Here is an 18,001-nt window from a genome sequence, read left to right on the forward strand (position 1 = left end):
AAAAAGATTCATTTTTAAAGACAAGGTTTACTGCAGTGTATTATAGTGGAGGTGCCCCACCTCACCTGAAATAAAAATTGCTTCTACTAATGTCAGAAGATTTACTTTTATTCAACCCTGCTTGCAACCTCAACTAGCAAATTTCCTGAGCAAAAAATAAACTCTGCGAGGATTCCGTTTTAAAGTAATTCCTGGGTACTTGTTAAAACATAGACAAACAAGCTAGCGTGTTTAATTCTCAGCCTGTCCGGTTGTCTGCTTTGACCGGCTGCCTGCACTCCGTTCTTCTAACTAGAAAGGCAAGACGCTCGGAGAACAGGTATGTAGCCCCCTCTGAGATAACAAGGAATGTGGCAGGCAGGGGTGAAATGTGACAGGAGGGCTGCAGGTAACACACTGAGAGGAACAGGGGGCTGGGCCTGCGGAAGCCAGAATACTGGAGGACAGACGTATGGACGAAAAGAAACCGAGTCAGGAAGAGGAAAGAAGTGTCAGATTGTGGAACAAAAAGAGCGGCCCGTGTGCATTTCTTCGCACAAACGCACAGTGGCACGGATGTTCATGTAAAAACACACACGGAGGCTATTAAGCAGCCAACCGGTCTGGTACCATCGGCTCTCTGCGGGGGCCAAGTGGCTCAGCTGTTCCCACACCACAGTGCCTCTGCTGTGCCAGCACACCCAGAGCTCTCAGCGGACAAATGTTCAGAGCCAAGCAAGCCCCCGTATCCACAGTTCAGACCCTCAAGCATGTAACCTCACCCTCCCGTAACTCCCCCCAACAAAAAAAAGAAAAACATAAATAATAAGGATGCGACAGAATCCGAAAGCTGCAGTTCTGATGATGACAGAGTTAACATGGCTGCCGCCGACATCTGCCGAGACCAAACTCTTGTTTATCCACTGCTCTGGTCTGAGGCGTCGACACGCCCAGGACAAACACACTGCTCAGTTTTTAGCAGTTCTCCCTATTAATAGGAGAAGTGCCAATAATAACCGTGCCTAGTAAGTTGAACTAAATAATAGTGGCTGCCCCAGTAACAGAGAGGTCTGTGGTGTTATGTATAACCTGTCAGGGTTATTCTGGGGTAGCAGACGGGCTGACTTAAACTCTGGAAATACACACAGGACACTTGTCTGGTTTGAAAATAACTCACTATTTACAAAAAAAGATAGAGCACATTTTTTTAAACAGTACTTGCTCTTTTTTTGTCATACTTTTTACTTAATCTAGTGTTTAGAGGGAGTTGTAAGAAAAAAAATGTAAATTGTAATTCTTTAGATTCTGCAAAATGTTTTATTAAATGGTTGTGAAATTTAAAAGAAACTTCAAGAATAAAAATAAGTTTCAGGTAGATTTCAGTCAAAACCCTGGTTTGACAATTTCCAAAAACAAATAAACTAAAAAACTATCTTTGCAATTTTCTTCCTTTTTGTTGAAACAATACTTAAAAAACTTCCTTTATAATAATTAACTGCTATGAAAATATATAAATAAGCAGCAGAGTGTTCTAACTGTATCCCCTTTGTTGATATAAAACCACACCTGAAAAAGGAGCTCTGCACAGAAGCTTTGAATTGTTGTTTTTTGAATTCCTCTTCGCTCCGCAATCAAACTGAGATCTCTGTGTGCTTTAGAGAATGAAGGGGCCACACCATCAACAGCAGCGTGCCGTCCTGGCAAAGCTGATAACACTCTCAGAGCGCATTCATCTTGTTAAAGTGGCAGTATTAGGACAAAGGATTACCCAGATTATGAGCCGGTATACATCCTCAGCTCTGCACGGGATTAAGCTGCAAACCTGTGTTGACTTGTCCGGCCAGCACACTTACAGCTGGCCTGCAAAATATCCTCAATTATTAGTTTAATTTACTTAAAAAATAACACCTAATAAATTTAACAAGATACTGTGGAGTAGGCTTTATTTAGTTATTTATATTAAATGTTTAAATCATGTTGTCATTATTTGATATTAACTTTTACAAATGGCAAAAACAGCCAGCATTTATCATTAAACTAACTGTGAGGCCACATGCAAATAAAATTAGAATAATTTTTAAGTACATTTTCTGACATGTAAGTAACTCTCAGGGTTTATGGCTTATTGTGACACAATTACACAACATCTGGAAAACTCTGCCCCGCATCCGAGCGGTTCTGCTGATCGGCCGGGCGACACACACATACGAGTAGCGAGCAGGATAACGTCCCTAAAAAGCGCCTCTTTCCACATCTGCTCTCATCTATTTACGTCTACCGGCTTTTCAGAAAGCTCAGTAAGTCTGACAAACACTTGTTTATTAACAAAGAAAGCAAAGAAATATTTCTGTCGAACTGAGAACTCGGTTAAATTGGTTAAACACCTAAATGTAAAAAAAAGAAAAAAGTGAAATTGCCTATAATCTGCAAATAAAGTGCTTTAAAACAATGAACATTAGTATTAGAGTGACCATTGACTTTAAAAATATTTTACTGTTAATGGCACTGACACTTAAAGTGTTGATATATAATAGATTTATTTAATTACACCATAAAAAGAGTATAATGAGCACCTTATACGTAACCTTTGTTTAAGTTCTCAGGGTGGTAATATGAGGCTAAACCTCAAAATTCAAAGGAAACTGCAAATTTCTGCACTGCAAAATTGTGAACGTGATTTTTTTGTCATTGCAGGACGCTGAAATCAATCCGTGCACCAGAGAAAAGCCGAAGCTGAAGTCAGTAAAACGGTCTTCCTGGAGGAGGGGTGGAGGGGGAGAAGGACGGTGCACGGCCCCGCTGAGCGGAGCGATTCCAGGGGCTTACTGCTTCTTTGTACGTTAACGCTTCGCACTGCGAGCCGACCAAACCGAAGGCTTCACCGGCCGATCCTTAATCAAACACACACACTGCATCCAGAGAGGGAGAGAGAGAGAGAGAGAGGCAGAGAAAGAGGAGGAAAGAAAAGAGAGAGAAGGCTGTGTCTGACATTACAGCGCTGCTCCAAAAATAGCTCCCTGGCGCCCTGGCCTCCAGCTTGGTTGTCATGGCGACAGAACCACAGGCTCTATAAATAGACAATCGGCTCCAAATCTTGTGCTACTGGAGAGAGGCCAGAAAGAGGGAGAGACAGACAGAGAGGGAAGAAAGAGAGGAAGAAAGAAAGAACGAGCGAAGGAAGGAAAAGAGAGAACGACAGGAGAGGGGGAGAGGAATAGAGCGAGCAACAAAAGAGATACAGAGAGAGAGAAATGCAGGGAATGGAGTGGGTTAGAGAGAGCAGAGGGGGAGAAGTGCAGGAAAAAAGAACAAATTAAAGAAAAATTAACACAAGAGGAAAAGAAAGCGGCAAAAAAATGTAAGAATTCACGCAAACAAAGTGAAAGGTGAAAGACAGAAAGGAGAAAAGGAACCATCTGATTAAGAAAATGGAGCTTTAATGAAAAGTTTGGAATAAAAAGAGACAAAGAAAAATTAATGGAAGAGCATTAGACAAAAGTGAGATACTGAAGAAACACAACAAAAAAATCCAAAACCTAAGAGAAAAGGCATAAAGTAAATAGGAGGCAAAATGAGGAAGAAAAACAAAAGTTAAGAGCATAAGACCTGAAGAAAGGATAGAACTTAAACTACAAGAAACAGAAAAGTCTTCAACATGTAAATGAATAACAAAAATAAGGGGATAAGCACCCCCAAGACCGGAAAAGAAGTCAAAAACAGAAAAGCCATGAAGAAAATGTGCGACAAGATGAGACAGAAAGACCAAAAATAGGTATATTACAACTATAAGACCAAGAGAAAAATCATGAAGAAAGAAGGAGCAAAACTGAGAAATTAAGGACAAATTAAAGGAAGGGCAAGAGACCAAAAGAAAGTACAGAACTTAACAGAAAAGTACAAGATTAAGAGAAAAGTCATGAAGGAAATGGGAGACAAAAATGAACTGAAGAAAGAATAGAAAAAGAAGAAAAGCCAGAAAGTCAGAAAAATTTAATGAGAGAAAAAGAGAAAGAAAGACAAAAAATATTTGATGAATATAAGATAAAAAGAGCACCGGGCAGCAAACAAAAAAGAACAAAAGAAACTTCACAAAAAATTACAAGACCAAGAGGAAAATGCAAATTGTGAAAAAGAAACGCAGATAGAAAGAGTAAATTTTGACTGGGGACACGGCGGCCTGTTGAACAGTAGCTCAACCTGAACACACAGCATTCAGAAAATCACAATACAGTGAGATTGCAGCAGCAGCAGCAAAGTTTCCCAAAGCCGACTCCAACCGAGCTCGACTCTTTCGAATGTCCCTCAGCCGCGGCAACATCTGCCGTCTGCACACACCTGCATATTCCTTCAAACACATCCAAACACATTCAAGTCAACACCGACACGATGCCCTCCCTCCCCACCTCAACTAGAAAATCAGTTTGTCTTTTACCATCCCTCGTTCTCCCCTCTTTCGCTCTCTCGTCCCCTCACTCCCTCCCCCCAACCTCTCGATGAGTCAGAGACTCAATCCCAGCCATTTTCTGTCCCTGCAGAAACACCACCACACATCACAGAGAGGGAGACAGAGGGGAGGAAGGAGAGGGGGAGGCCGGAGCAGTAATTCAGGGGGACTCCGGCGCATGACGGGACATTAACGCTGGGACAAGATTTCAAAGAATCGACAGATAAACACAGCGGTGACGCTCGGCCACTATCACAGAACGTATGGAGACGTTGGGTCACACTGCTGCCCTCATTTTCACATTAATACCAAACCACAGATTCATCTGTTTTCTCTTAACATCTGGATAGACAGAGATCTAGATTTATATGAATTCTGACCCCCTTGAAGCTTTTGATTAAAACTTGGTTTAAAGATTTCCCAAAGCTGTGTTCATATGAAGTAAAAAAATTAGAGGTAGGACAGAATTTTAAAAAATGTATCTAATTAATTAGAGGCTTTGTAAATAGCAATATTTGAAACAATAAGCTTAAGTTTTTCAGTTCAAATAAATTTGGTTGAGACATATACGTGAACTTGAACAACAAAAATGTTTATCTTTCATTTATATTTATCTGCATTTTTCATCTACTACGTTCACAGATTACTGCAAACTCAAAGTGCAATTATAGCGATTATATTCAACATTTTAAGACTTTTTGTAAACTCAAGCACTTTCAGTGTCTTGAAAAGTGGTCTATTATGGGATGGCTACACCGTTTGCCGGTACCGGGACTGTCATAGCTAACGTATGGGGCGTCGCCACGGAGCTCATTTGCATAAAGTAGTGTTATTTATGCAAATGTGGCGCAGGAAGCGGAGGTCCGACGCATCACAAAACTTCCGTTGAACGTCTAAACTAGCCGTCGAACTAAAACGAGGACAGATTCAGCAGCTTCAAATGTCCTCAAATGCTTTCTGAAATACTTTTGCTGAACAGCTTCTGTAATAAAAGAGAAAGTTTGCAACCAAGCCATGTTGGTTCGATGTTTCTGCGCTGATTCACTCTTCTTCATGGCTAGCAAACAGACTTTAGGTTCATTACTGCCTCCTGCTGGGCTGGAGTGTGCATCAGTGTAACCAGTGTGCCAGAAATTAGGGAACTGAGAAAGATGCAATTAATTTTTTTTTAATGCGTTATTTTTTGTGCAATTAATGAATTGCAATTTACGCGTTAAAGTCTCAGCCCTAAAAAATCCCAAATATCTACCACCTAATCATTGTTTTTACAATAGAATAAAGTTTTTCCAAGTAGCTGATTTTTTCCTCTATATTTACGTCCATATCATATATGCACTGCAAGTTTCCAAAGAATTTGAACAACTTTTTATAAAAAGAAAAGAACAGTTTCTGAGTGTATCTGGGTTAGGATAAGGGATTAAGAAAACAGCAAACCATGAATAATCAATTCTACCGTGATATTATGTCACACACAGTAAGATAACTTTTGAATTGTAATGCACCGTTACAAATCTATGGTCACCTGCTTTGAAACAGCACAGAATTTTTAAAGGATTATATGACTCTTAATATTATACAGAAACGTTACTATAGCACAGTAAATATCTGAAATATGATTAAAAATGACATCTAGTGTGATAGAGGAGGATCAAACTTAATTAAGGCAATTAACTGTGGATTCACTAAAACAAACTAAGAGCACAAGATATTTTTACTTTTTAAGCTGATGTGCTAAACATGTCAGCTAACGGTTGCTTATTTAAAGATTTAGCACATAAAGAGCAACACTTCAACTTCATTTGAATTCATGTTTCTGGCCACCTGATGGATCAAAGTCCAGCGCTCTCTCTTCTTTTAGCTTACCTTTGTAATTGTTAATATATAACTGTTTCCCATAGCTGCAGTCAGTCTTGAAAAAAAAAAAAAATGCATCCAAACTTAATTTTTGCATGGACATCTGACAGCCAAGTGATTAAAGTGAATGAATACCATATGAGCTCACTGACGCTATCAAATAAAGGCTAAACAGATCAAAAAATAAATCTTAGATAAAGTTAGGTTTTGCGGCATGCCACCAAATTCCATCTAAATCAAATCAAGTAAGCCCGACTAGACAGGACATCTCACTTCAATCCACATCTGACATCAAGTAGGGCAGCTGTCAATCCAAAGATTAGGTTTAAATTTTTTTTCTAAATGCTTCAATTCAGTGTAACACATTTTGTTTCAGTAGCGCCACGTAATAGCTGCATCACAATGTCTGTCATTGGTCGAATACACTAAGCTCTACAGTTTAAGAAAATAGTGGCAGCGGCAGCAGAGTACAACTCGATTATACCAGAGTCCAAGCAAAAGTTTTCAAAATCCAAGGCCTCAAAAGTTTTTTAAAAAGTACTTCAAGTTATCACAAAGCAAAAATGTGGTTTGTACACAAGAAAACACACACAGGTGATTTTGTGGAAGACAGAAAAATGTCTATTCATCAGTAGGGAGAGCTGCTACTTTAAAAATCCTATTAGTGTGAAGACAGAAAATGTGTAAATGTCGCTTGTGTTGGGCGTGTTGGGACATACAAAGTTCCACATCTAGAAATGACTTCAGGAAAATGAATTATATAGAGTAACTGACTAACTAATAAAATAGTCGATAGGTTAATCAATGAGGCAACCAAAAGGACACCAATTGGATGATTTCTATATCATTGACACGCTGCGTTATAAATAAACATACTTATGTGTTACTGCATCCCAAAAATGTAGAGACGGTGCATGAGGCAGAAAGGAAACTACGACATGGAAAGGACTCCTTTTGCATGGCTTTGTTTGCTGGTTCTAAACTATTAATTGGTCAGCAGTGTTAACGATTGGCTTGTTTTTTCATGAGTTCTTTTGGGCTGTATGATTGCATTCATTTTCTTTCTTTAAGCCACATTTCATTTACATGTTATTTAATCTTCTCAGTTTAAGGAACAGTTCAGAATCTGAAGGAACGGGCTTAGTAGTGATAAGAGGATGAAGTCAATGCCACCAAGCAGGACAGAGGACAAGCAGCGTAAGTTAGCTCAGCTTAGACTGAAAACGGTGTGTCCCAAAACTTGCCTTTAAGTCTTATGGAAAGTGTAAAAACACTTGTTGTCACATATATTTCCAAACCAGGCCATCATCTTTTATATCACTCCAAAGCAATACTGAACTTCTATATTTATTCATGCTAAAATTGCTATAATCAATTTTTAAAATGGGGTTTCCTAACTATCCATTCTACTATGAGCAGCACACTTAATTAAGATTAAGGATTAAATGTCATATATTAACGTTTTAAGAGACTTTCATTTCAATGTGTACATGTAGAGACATATTAGGAATAACTTCTGGTAATAAACACAGTTCTTCACAAGATCTCCGAAGTGATTTACAATCTGCAAATACTTCAGGATAAAGTTTACAACTCCATGATCTCTGTATGGATGAAACCACAGAAACCTGACAAACAGGCCTTCTGAGACAGAACAAACCCTCCGCCTCAGCCCTGTAAGGGGACACTGTCGCACTGTGCGGACCTCATATGTGAAAATACAGTTATAGCAGCCCGATCAACGGCCACTCAACTCCACACAGCCACGTGAAACCAAGGACAACAACATCCTCGCAAATCCGTGACCATATAAAGCATCAGGAAGTGTTAATAAAAAAACAACAACAAGAAGAACACATCACAGAGGCGCATGACGGAGCAAAAAAAAAAAAAAAAAAAAAAAGACAGTCGGGGAAGCTTCAGTGACTTCCTTCTTATCACACAGAGACAACAAAGCATCACCGCCCTGGCCAACTTCTTCTTCCCTTTTTTGATTTTCATCATGATATGAATTGGGTGATGTCATTTTTAAAAAATTTTTATTCTTTTTTTTTTTAAAGAGAGAGGCGGCTGGGGCGTTCGTGGGGTGGGCCTGACTTTTTCCATGCCGATCCGGGGCTGACATTTTGATTTAATGCTAACAACCTTCATCAATAATGCTGAAGTTGTCTCTCTCCGAACACACTCGCTCATTCTCTCTCCTTCTGCAGCCTGCCTGGGTTAAAAATAGCTCTCCCCTCTCTCTTTCTCTGCTTCTCCGTTTACATAAGCACACTGAGGGGGGAGGGGAGCACTTCCGGTCTGGCCACCCAGCCCAGCATCTGATCCATAACACTGGGGCTGCTGGGTGTGGGAGAGAGGGGAGGAGAGGAGGAGGAAGACGAGGACGAAGAGGAGAGGAGAGGAGAGGAGAGGAGAGGAGAGGAGAGGAGAGGAGAGGAGAGGAGGAGGGAGAGGAGAGGAGAGGAGAGAAGGAGGAGGAGGAAGAGGAAGAGGAGAGGAGGAGGAAGACGAGGAGGAAGAGGAGTAGGAAGAGGAGTAGGGAGAGGAGAGGAGAGGAGGAGGAAGAGGAGAGAAGAGGAGGAGGAAGACGAGGAGGAAGAGGAGAGGAGAGGAGGAGGAAGACGAGGAGGAAGAGGAGAGGAGAGGAGTAGGGAGAGGAGAGGAGGAGGAAGAGGAGAGGAGAGGAGGAGGAAGAGAAGAGGAGAGGAGGAGGAAGACGAGGAGGAAGAGGAGTAGGAAGAGGAGTAGGGAGAGGAGAGGAGGAGGAAGAGGAGAGGAGAGGAGGAGGAAGACGAGGAGGAAGAGGAGAGGAGAGGAGGAGGAAGACGAGGAGGAAGAGGAGAAGAGAGGAGAGGAGGAGGAAGAGAAGAGGAGAGAAGGAGGAAGACGAGGAGGAAGACGAGGAGGAAGAGGAGAGGAGAGGAGAGGAGGAGGGAGAGGAGAGGAAGAGGAAGACGAGGAGGGAGAGGAGGAGGAAGACGAGGAGGAAGAGGAGTAGGAAGAGGAGTAGGGAGAGGAGAGGAGGAGGAAGACGAGGAGGAAGACGAGGAGGAAGAGGAGGAGGGAGAGGAGAGGAGGAGGAAGACGAGGAGGAAGAGGAGTAGGAAGAGGAGTAGGGAGAGGAGAGGAGAGGAGGAGGAAGAGGAGAGGAGAGGAGGAGGAAGATGAGGAGGAAGAGGAGAGGAGAGGAGAGGAGAGGAGGAGGAAGACGAGGAGGAAGACGAGGAGGAAGAGGAGAGGAGAGGAGAGGAGGAGGAAGAGAAGAGGAGAGGAGGAGGAAGACGAGGAGGAAGAGGAGTAGGAAGCGGAGTAGGGAGAGGAGAGGAGGAGGAAGAGGAGAGGAGAGGAGGAGGAAGACGAGGAGGAAGACGAGGAGGAAGAGGAGAAGAGAGGAGAGGAGGAGGAAGAGAAGAGGAGAGGAGGAGGAAGACGAGGAGGAAGACGAGGAGGAAGAGGAGAGGAGAGGAGAGGAGAGGAGAGGAGGAGAAAGACGAGGAGGGAGAGGAGAGGAGAGGAAGACGAGGAGGAAGAGGAGAGGAGAGGAGGAGGAAGACGAGGAGGAAGAGGAGAGGAGAGGAGGAGGAAGAGGAGAGGAGGAGGAAGACGAGGAGGAAGAGGAGTAGGGAGAGGAGAGGAGGAGGAAGACGAGGAGGAAGACGAGGAGGAAGAGGAGAGGAGGAGGAAGACGAGGAGGAAGACGAGGAGGAAGAGGAGAGGAGACGAGGAGGAAGACGAGGAGGAAGACGAGGAGGAAGACGAGGAGGAAGAGGAGAGGAGAGGAGGAGGAAGACGAGGAGGAAGACGAGGAGGAAGAGGAGAGGAGAGGAGAGGAGGAGGAAGAGAAGAGGAGAGGAGGAGGAAGACGAGGAGGAAGACGAGGAGGAAGAGGAGAGGAGAGGAGGAGGAAGACGAGGAGGAAGACGAGGAGGAAGAGGAGAGGAGAGGAGAGGAGGAGGAAGAGAAGATGAGAGGAGAGGTCCCACAATGCAGGGAAAGCCTCTCCTGTCTTCGTTTAAGTATCTCTCTTCGATATTTCTCCTCCAGTTGCCTGAAACTCTGTCTACAATCACACTTCTTCCAACAAAGCTTTTCTTATCATCGTCTTACCGACGGCCTCCGACAATCTACAAACACGTAGAACCACACACACATAAGCAACAAACACCTGTAGCCATGCATGCAACAGGACAAAGACACACACACACCCACAATGACAAGAACACTCAACTTCATGCTACTATTTAATGCTACTTTATACTCCTGCCCTTGTACATTTAATACATTTTTTGGACGCATTTATTAGATCGCTACAGTTCCTAGATGGAGATTTTACAAAAAAAAAGAAATTGATGAGCTTTTAAAATGCAATATATACTTACAATTTTACATTTTTTCGCTTGTGGCCACTTAAATGAAAGCAGTGACTACTTGGGGCCCCAACAAGCAGTTCCACCAAAAAGTGATTTCTCCTCTAAACATAGCTGATTTCATTCAAATGACTATCCAACATCCACAGCAACAATAAAAGAAGAAAAGCACTCAGAGTGCTCAGTCACTGCATCTTTTCGGACGGCTGAAATCTTGAAAAAATTGAGAAAATTTGTGACAGAAATCCTGGCGCATAGAATTTAAATTAATATACATCTATTTAAAATAGATGTACCCACAAACAAAATGACCTTGCGGTGAGCACAGGTGTGTGCTATGCATATGTACGTTATGTACGGATACTGAATCGTGTGACATAAATATGTAGCAGAATCACGTGACCTAAAACCTCCACAATTTTGAATACATGTTCATGTAGCCGAACTTTGATTTTTGTTTTCTGCTATCCCACTAATCATCTTACGCCCTCAATTTAATTTTTTAACCCTTAGAGGGAGTCAATCCCAAAGTGAAGAACCACTGAATACCTTTCGTAAATGTATGTAAAGAAAGTAAAATTAACTTCAACTCAACCATCGACCACAGTAAAATGATACATTCATGTACTAATATCCGTCACAGAGGCCATTTTTTTGAAGACCGAGGGCTGCTTCTTTTGTCAATTCTGGTAAAAATTATTCAAGTATAAATTTAATTCCTTGCTAATTTCACTTTAGTAAAGGATTTGTATACTTTTTCACCAAAAATCTGTACATGGTCATATTAATAAAACATAAGTCAACACACCAGCACACCCATGTGCACATGAAAAAGAGCATCAGCCTCAAACTTCCAAAACTCTAACATCATTTGACCACTGTGTGCCTCACAACGAAGGCTTGTGCAAGATCAAACAACCAAAAACATGTTTGGAGAACTGAGTTGAGAAGGGAAGGTGAAGCTAAAAGGCCTCAGAATTAGTGACAAACAATTTAGATATGTCAATCAAAACATACAAGATGGAGCTGTGCCAAACTCTTTGAATGTGAGCAACCGCACAGAGATGCTATCAAGCCACCAGATACCATCACCGCAAAGTTTGTATCTTGGTTGTTCAGCAAGACTAACTAGAAAGTCACCTGACAGAAAAATCTGACTTATTTGGAAACACACATATGCTCATACACGGAAGTGCAAACAGAACAATCTGCATTCAAGCATCACGAAAAGTTTGGGATGAGTCAGCTGATATTAAACATTTGTCTGACTGTTAACATCTCTGAGCAAAACCAACAATTAACAGAACCTATGAACAACTACAGTCTGTCAAGTTTACAGCCACGCTAGCGGCTCAGTGAGGCACCAAAGCACTTTGAGCTAAATGCTAACATGCTCACAATGACAATGCTTATGTAAGGTTGCTAAGTAGCACTAAACATAAAATACACGATAGAAAAGTAGTCGATGAATTTTAAAGTTATTACATCTTAAGGGGATTGAAAAAAAAAAAGACGTGTCCCTTAAAGTACACCAGAGTTTAACCCTCAGTTTCATGAGAACTTCTTGTCAACTTGATGCTAATACCAACCAGTCAGAATAAACACACTGTCTGCTTTCATTGTCGCCTCACAATCCTTGACACCTTGCGCTCACAAAAACCACATGGGAACACACCCAAAACCCCCCTACAGAGTGCACGCTGAGCGGTGGATGTTTGTATCTATGTGTGAACTTAAAGCCAAAGAGAAAAACGAAGCACTGGTGAAATGCGTTTATGTTTAACTGCATGTATAGAAGTGGAAAAAACTAAAGGGGAAGGAAACAAAGACTTACTACTGTGCACAGTCGATGAGTTGATATTCATTGGACCTTTCCCAGCATGCCCGCACACCCTCGTCCTGCCAGAGGATCCTTGCATGGTCATAAAACTCCTAGAAAGAAAAAGAAGGGTCTTGATCAACAACATACTACACCTAGAAATAACTGCAAGTCAAGACTCTCATTATAGCCCACAAAAAGCGTCCGGCACGTGAGTAAAACAAGAATGCAGCTTTGATTCAAAATACAGCATCCTAACAAAATGCAATTATTCTTATTTATAGCTTTTTTTTTCAAGAAGAGAAAAGAATTTGTGTTGCTTTTTTTTACAATTTGATCAGCAGAACTTTAACCAGCAACTATTCTGAGAATCGAATAATAATTTTTTGAAACACTATTTGAGGATTTGTTGCTAAATGCGGCAAGTAACTAATGATCAACAACACATCGGTGGATGGTTTTATGAGAAAAAGTTGTATTTTTGGACAAGCATGAGTCCTTGGCTTCCAACCGTATTTGTCGCCTGGGTCCCGATGGGTGAAAGCGTTTCAGGACAGATGGAGGGAGGCGGTGACACTCCATAACTTAGTTTGGAGTTAAAGGCCGGCTCGGAGAGTCGACTCTGACAGAGGCAGGAAACAGAAGAGTTCACCGAGTTCATGAAGAAACGGAGATCTTTGTACTGACACAAGGCTTGGCTGTCACTGCAGAGGGGCCTATCTCTTCACGACGATCTTCATTTGGTCGCGTACAATGCAGCCAAACACAAATAAGCCATTATGCGCCACTGAGTTAAACTGTTAACTCTTAAAAATACCTAACACAGCTGAGAGCGAGCACGATTTGAAGTCTTGTTTGCCTCCCAAATAGGTCCGACAAACTGGACACGATGGCCGAGGTGATGTTAATTTAGACCTTGCAGTGCTCTTCGTCATGCTTTTTTTGTTTTAACCACAACATAAAGTTGTCAAACTGGAGTAACGCTAATAATCACTGACACCACCAATACTATCATTTACATCCTCACAGTAACTGCCTGTGACGAGTGAAAGAAATAAATCAGAAGAAAAGAGGGGATCCAAAGTACAATTTGAAGGCAGTTTACTCTGTTCTTGCTCTTTTTCAGGGAAAAACACTTGGAGTATGTAAGACTGCTTTGCTTAATAGATGCAAGCTCTGCCTTGAATACCAGCATGTCAACAAAACTGTTATTTCAACTTAGACCTATGATTTATTTTTTCTTTATCTGGCAGACCACAGGGACGCTGACTAAGCCCTCTACACTTTGTTCATTTACAATTATGTCTGAGTGTAATGACAAAACAGTGATTGCTTAATTCATGACAAATATGGGATAGAGAGAGCTGTCAATTCCCAATCAGGAGGCATAACATCCACCATTCCTCTTTACCTACTGGGCTAACATACAGTCTGAACTAGACCGATAATTCTTACTTCTGGTGGTGACAAAGGTTTGGCAGTGGGAGTTGTATTCATTCATACTGTACTGTTGGACACTGGTCAAACCTGCATTGTCACAAGTCTGTTACAGTGTTTCCACACACGTTCCTGTTGCATGTGACGTCATTAAAAGTGGATGTTATCTCCACTCTGAGGTATGAACCTGGCCAATACACTCTTCTTGCCGTTTTTCTATTGTGATCATTGTTGCGCTCAAACAATTCCACCAGATTGCCAGCAACAGCAGTCCACACGAGGAGCCTATTCATGCAAAAATCAACCCACGTCAGGTCCTTGTTGGGAAGGAGGGTCTGCTGACAGATAGATCCCCGGCGCAGGTTAAACTCATGTCACTGTGAGGGGCTGAATGTCCTCAGATACCACGGGGAATTTTCACTGCTGCAGTATTATAGACCTTTTTTTTTTTTTTTCACGAGTGATGCATACAGCTGCCATAGTTTGGTGACACGCCTCAAAAAGATCGGAGGTGGTTTAACAGGGTTGTTAACACGCATCCAGGATTACAGACAGCTGTCACACCTGGAAGAGATCCATAGTAGCGGCTGCAGGAAGAGGGCACGGGGTAAAGTCAAGGATGCAAACCAGCCAGGTTGTCTACTTTTTCACGTGACGTTACAGGAAGACAGCTGAGAACTAACTGGTCTTACACTTTATAGATCAAAGTTATGCAGCTGCTGATGAAGTTTTTATTTTTGAGTGTATTCATTATGTGTACTTTACGGTGTTTAAAAGATTACAATCAGGTCAGTTTGTGCACAAACACATGAAGAAGTGGGTGTACGCATGCCGTATGTTTTCATGTGTGATTTTTTTTAGCTGTGTATTATATAAAAGCAGCCAGAGCAGAAGGTTTTCATGTCACTGAAAGGCACTTTTTCTAATGCACAAAAAAATGAGAATCAACTAGTAAAAGTAAAATTAAGGGACAGATAGGCAGCATCTTACAGATGATGATAATTCAAAGTTTGTGGTTTAATATACAGACATGAGCGAGGAGAGTAAATGTACAGTAAGGACCAGACTGTACAAGATGTGACTAATCAATCAACTCCAAGAATTAACATCAGTTTTGGCAGTGGAATTGCTGCTTTTATATATTTGGCATGACTTTACCTGTAATATATTTTCGGATTTGGTTCTCTCAATCAGATAAAACAAGCAATTTGGCGACGTCACACTGGGGTCGAGGAGTTTGAATTGAATGTTTATAGGTAATTTCTTAACTTAAAAATCGCTGAAAATAACTGTCAAATGAATTGAGAATGAAAATAGTAGTTATTTACAGCTCAAATCAAATGTGGCTTTTCCTTTTTTTTTTTTTTTAATTTTCTGGTAAAATTAATACAGACATGGAGCATGTGGTGGATTCTCATCAGGGTCAACTCCAGGTTGTTCTATAGTTTTCTCTTCATAACCTCTTGAGTTTTAGAAGAAAAGTTTTCCCATCTTAAAGTTTATTCATGGCTACATGTAAAATTCAGAGGGGTGTGACAAAAAAAAAAAGCTATTTCATGATGCCTTTTATAGTATTCAGCTGTGTGCAGAGTTTTCATTTTAAGAACAGGAATGGCTGTGACCTGAGGATAGACCTACTTTGAGATCCTGTGTAAAGTGCTGCACAGTTATATGATTTACTTAGAATTAAACTGTATTTATAGAATTACACTGAGGAAAAGGATTCTGAGTAATCCACCAGCTGACACAGCGCAGCTATAATATCACTTACCCTGTGTATTAATATGTACTGTTTTTACACTGCATGCATTTTGCTGACATCTCTTTTTTTGTTTTTTAACTTTTTCAGACATTGCATTTACAAACAAGAAAAGCGCAGTACTCCACCAAGGCTGTTCATTCCACAATATGGCATCATCAGATTTTCAACATTTATTTTTTAGTTATTGATGATTAGAAATCATGGCAACATAGAATGTGGCCATTTAATTTAACTACCATTCAAAAGTTTGGGGTCACTTAGAAATGTCCTTATTTTTGAAAGAAAAGCATTTTTTTCAATGAAGATAACATTAAATGAATCAGAAATACAGTCTAGACATTATTAATGTGGTAAATGACTGTTCTAGCTGGAAACGGCTGATTTTTAATGGAATATCTACATAGGGGTACAGAGGAACATTTCCAGCAACCATCACTCCTGTGTTCTAATGCTACATTGTGCTAGCTAATGGTGTTGAAAGGCTAATTGATGATTAGAAAACCCTCGTGCAATTATGTTAGCACATGAATAAAAGTGTGTGTTTTCATGGAAAACATGAAATTGTCTGGGTGACCCCAAACTTCTAAACGGTAGTGTAGCTGTACCCACAAACAAATTGACCTTGCGCTGAGCACAGGGTGTGTGTTATGCATGTGTATGTTATGTACGGATACCGAATCACGTGACCTAAATATGTAGTGGGCGGCGGGAATCGATGAGACCCCGAAACACCACCACAATTAAATCAATTGTTCCTTGTATGATTTCCAACGGACAAGTCCTGATAAGTTCGCAGCGATCGATTCGTAGTAAGATCACAATCATGGGATCGTCACTTGTAGTTATAGTTACAGTGACGCTGTATCGCTATCTCGCAATGATACAGAAATCTTGAACAAATCCATGGATCCAGACTATAAGCCGCATCACTGCCAAAATCAAATCAATTGGTCCTTGTGTCATTTCTGACCTTCCCTGAAAATTTAATCCAAATCCGCTGGTCTGTTTTTGAGTAATGTTGCACACAGACGGAACAACAGACGGACAGACAACCATACGCCAATGGTCACATAACTCCGTCGCATTCCTTGGCGGAGTAAATATCTGCACATTCACTACAACCAACAGAACATTCAAGAATTTAAAAACAATCCTGGAAGAGACCCCTTGTCTGTTGTTTTCATGGACATTCTGCCTCTTTTCTATTTTATAAAAATCCTTTGATGGTATCAAAGGATTTTTATAAAATAGAGGACCTTAAGAACAGTGTGTTGTCTGTCGCAAGTAAAGTCCTGTGAGGCAGGAAGCCTGAATACAGGTGTGCAACAATCAGTATTAAAGGCCGGAGTGAATACTGTCAGTGTTTCATAAAGGTGTGGTCTGTTTTATTACTAAGATTCTAGAGAGGAAAATACCTTTGCTGAATAACAACTATCGGTTATTGATTGGACATAGAGCTCCAAAGGAAATCAAGAAAAGACTACAGATTTTCAACGCAGGCCCTGTGCTTATTGTCTCTCTCTGTCTCTCTCTTCCTCCCCTGCTGAAGGCAGAGTCAACCAGTCCAACTGGTTTCCAGTAGGCCCTCAGGCCAGGCGAGGGGAGCGGGAAGAGGAGGAGTAGGCAGCTGAGGAGGAGGAGGAAAAGAAACTGGGCCTATCAGATAGTTTTCTAATCTATTCGCTTTGTTCAGCCACACATTCAACAGGCAGATTGGCCGTAACTACGCTCAACTTTCTGCTGCTTCTTTAAATGCTGCTTTATGTCACCAGCTATCATTGTGCTGTATTCACTCTTTAAACCAACACTATCACCACGTTTGTACCTGCTCTAATCCTCCACGCCCCACATGAAAGAGCATACGAGTCTTTGCCTCCATCGAGACCCGGCAGGCCTGCAGTGGAAGTCTAGTGTTGGACTGACAGCCCGAGGGAAGGGTCAGCTCCAGATAGGCCCACATACTAAATTTGCCATGACGCAACAGAGACAATATCAGGAGACTTCCTTTTGCTTACATACAAATACGCTCACTCTTCAGTGGAAACTCAACTGTAAATGACAAATGTACACGACAGAGACGACCAGTTTAAACACAGAGGCCGTAGCACTGGAAAAACACAGGGAAGACAGTGTTCTTCCTCTACGTAACCGTTCATCTGACACAAAACAACCGCAACGGAACTGAACAACTGAAGTAGCATCACACTGCAATAAATACAAAGACAGGCTTAATTTAAACAGAAAATTAGTCTTTACATTTGTAGAATAAACAAAACCATAAAGCATTTTTGACTGTTTTAACAAGTAAAAATTTCTAAATATGTCACATCATTTAT

At 41.3% G+C, this 18,001-nt stretch overlaps 1 protein-coding gene across 2 annotated transcripts in view; it reads right to left on the reverse strand.

Moving 5' to 3' along the window:
• Window positions 1–18,001, reverse strand: part of LOC111585083 (guanine nucleotide-binding protein G(s) subunit alpha-like) — a 39,783-nt gene that overhangs the window by 10,027 nt on the left and 11,755 nt on the right. For both annotated transcript variants that reach the window (XM_055010591.1, XM_023294457.3), the window contains one exon: window positions 12,482–12,579. In XM_055010591.1, the coding sequence (XP_054866566.1) occupies window positions 12,482–12,579 (98 nt within the window). The remainder of the gene's footprint in view (window positions 1–12,481; window positions 12,580–18,001) is intronic.

Source organism: Amphiprion ocellaris, chromosome 5 (genome assembly GCF_022539595.1).
Source record: "Amphiprion ocellaris isolate individual 3 ecotype Okinawa chromosome 5, ASM2253959v1, whole genome shotgun sequence".
Lineage (NCBI taxonomy): Eukaryota > Metazoa > Chordata > Actinopteri > Pomacentridae > Amphiprion > Amphiprion ocellaris.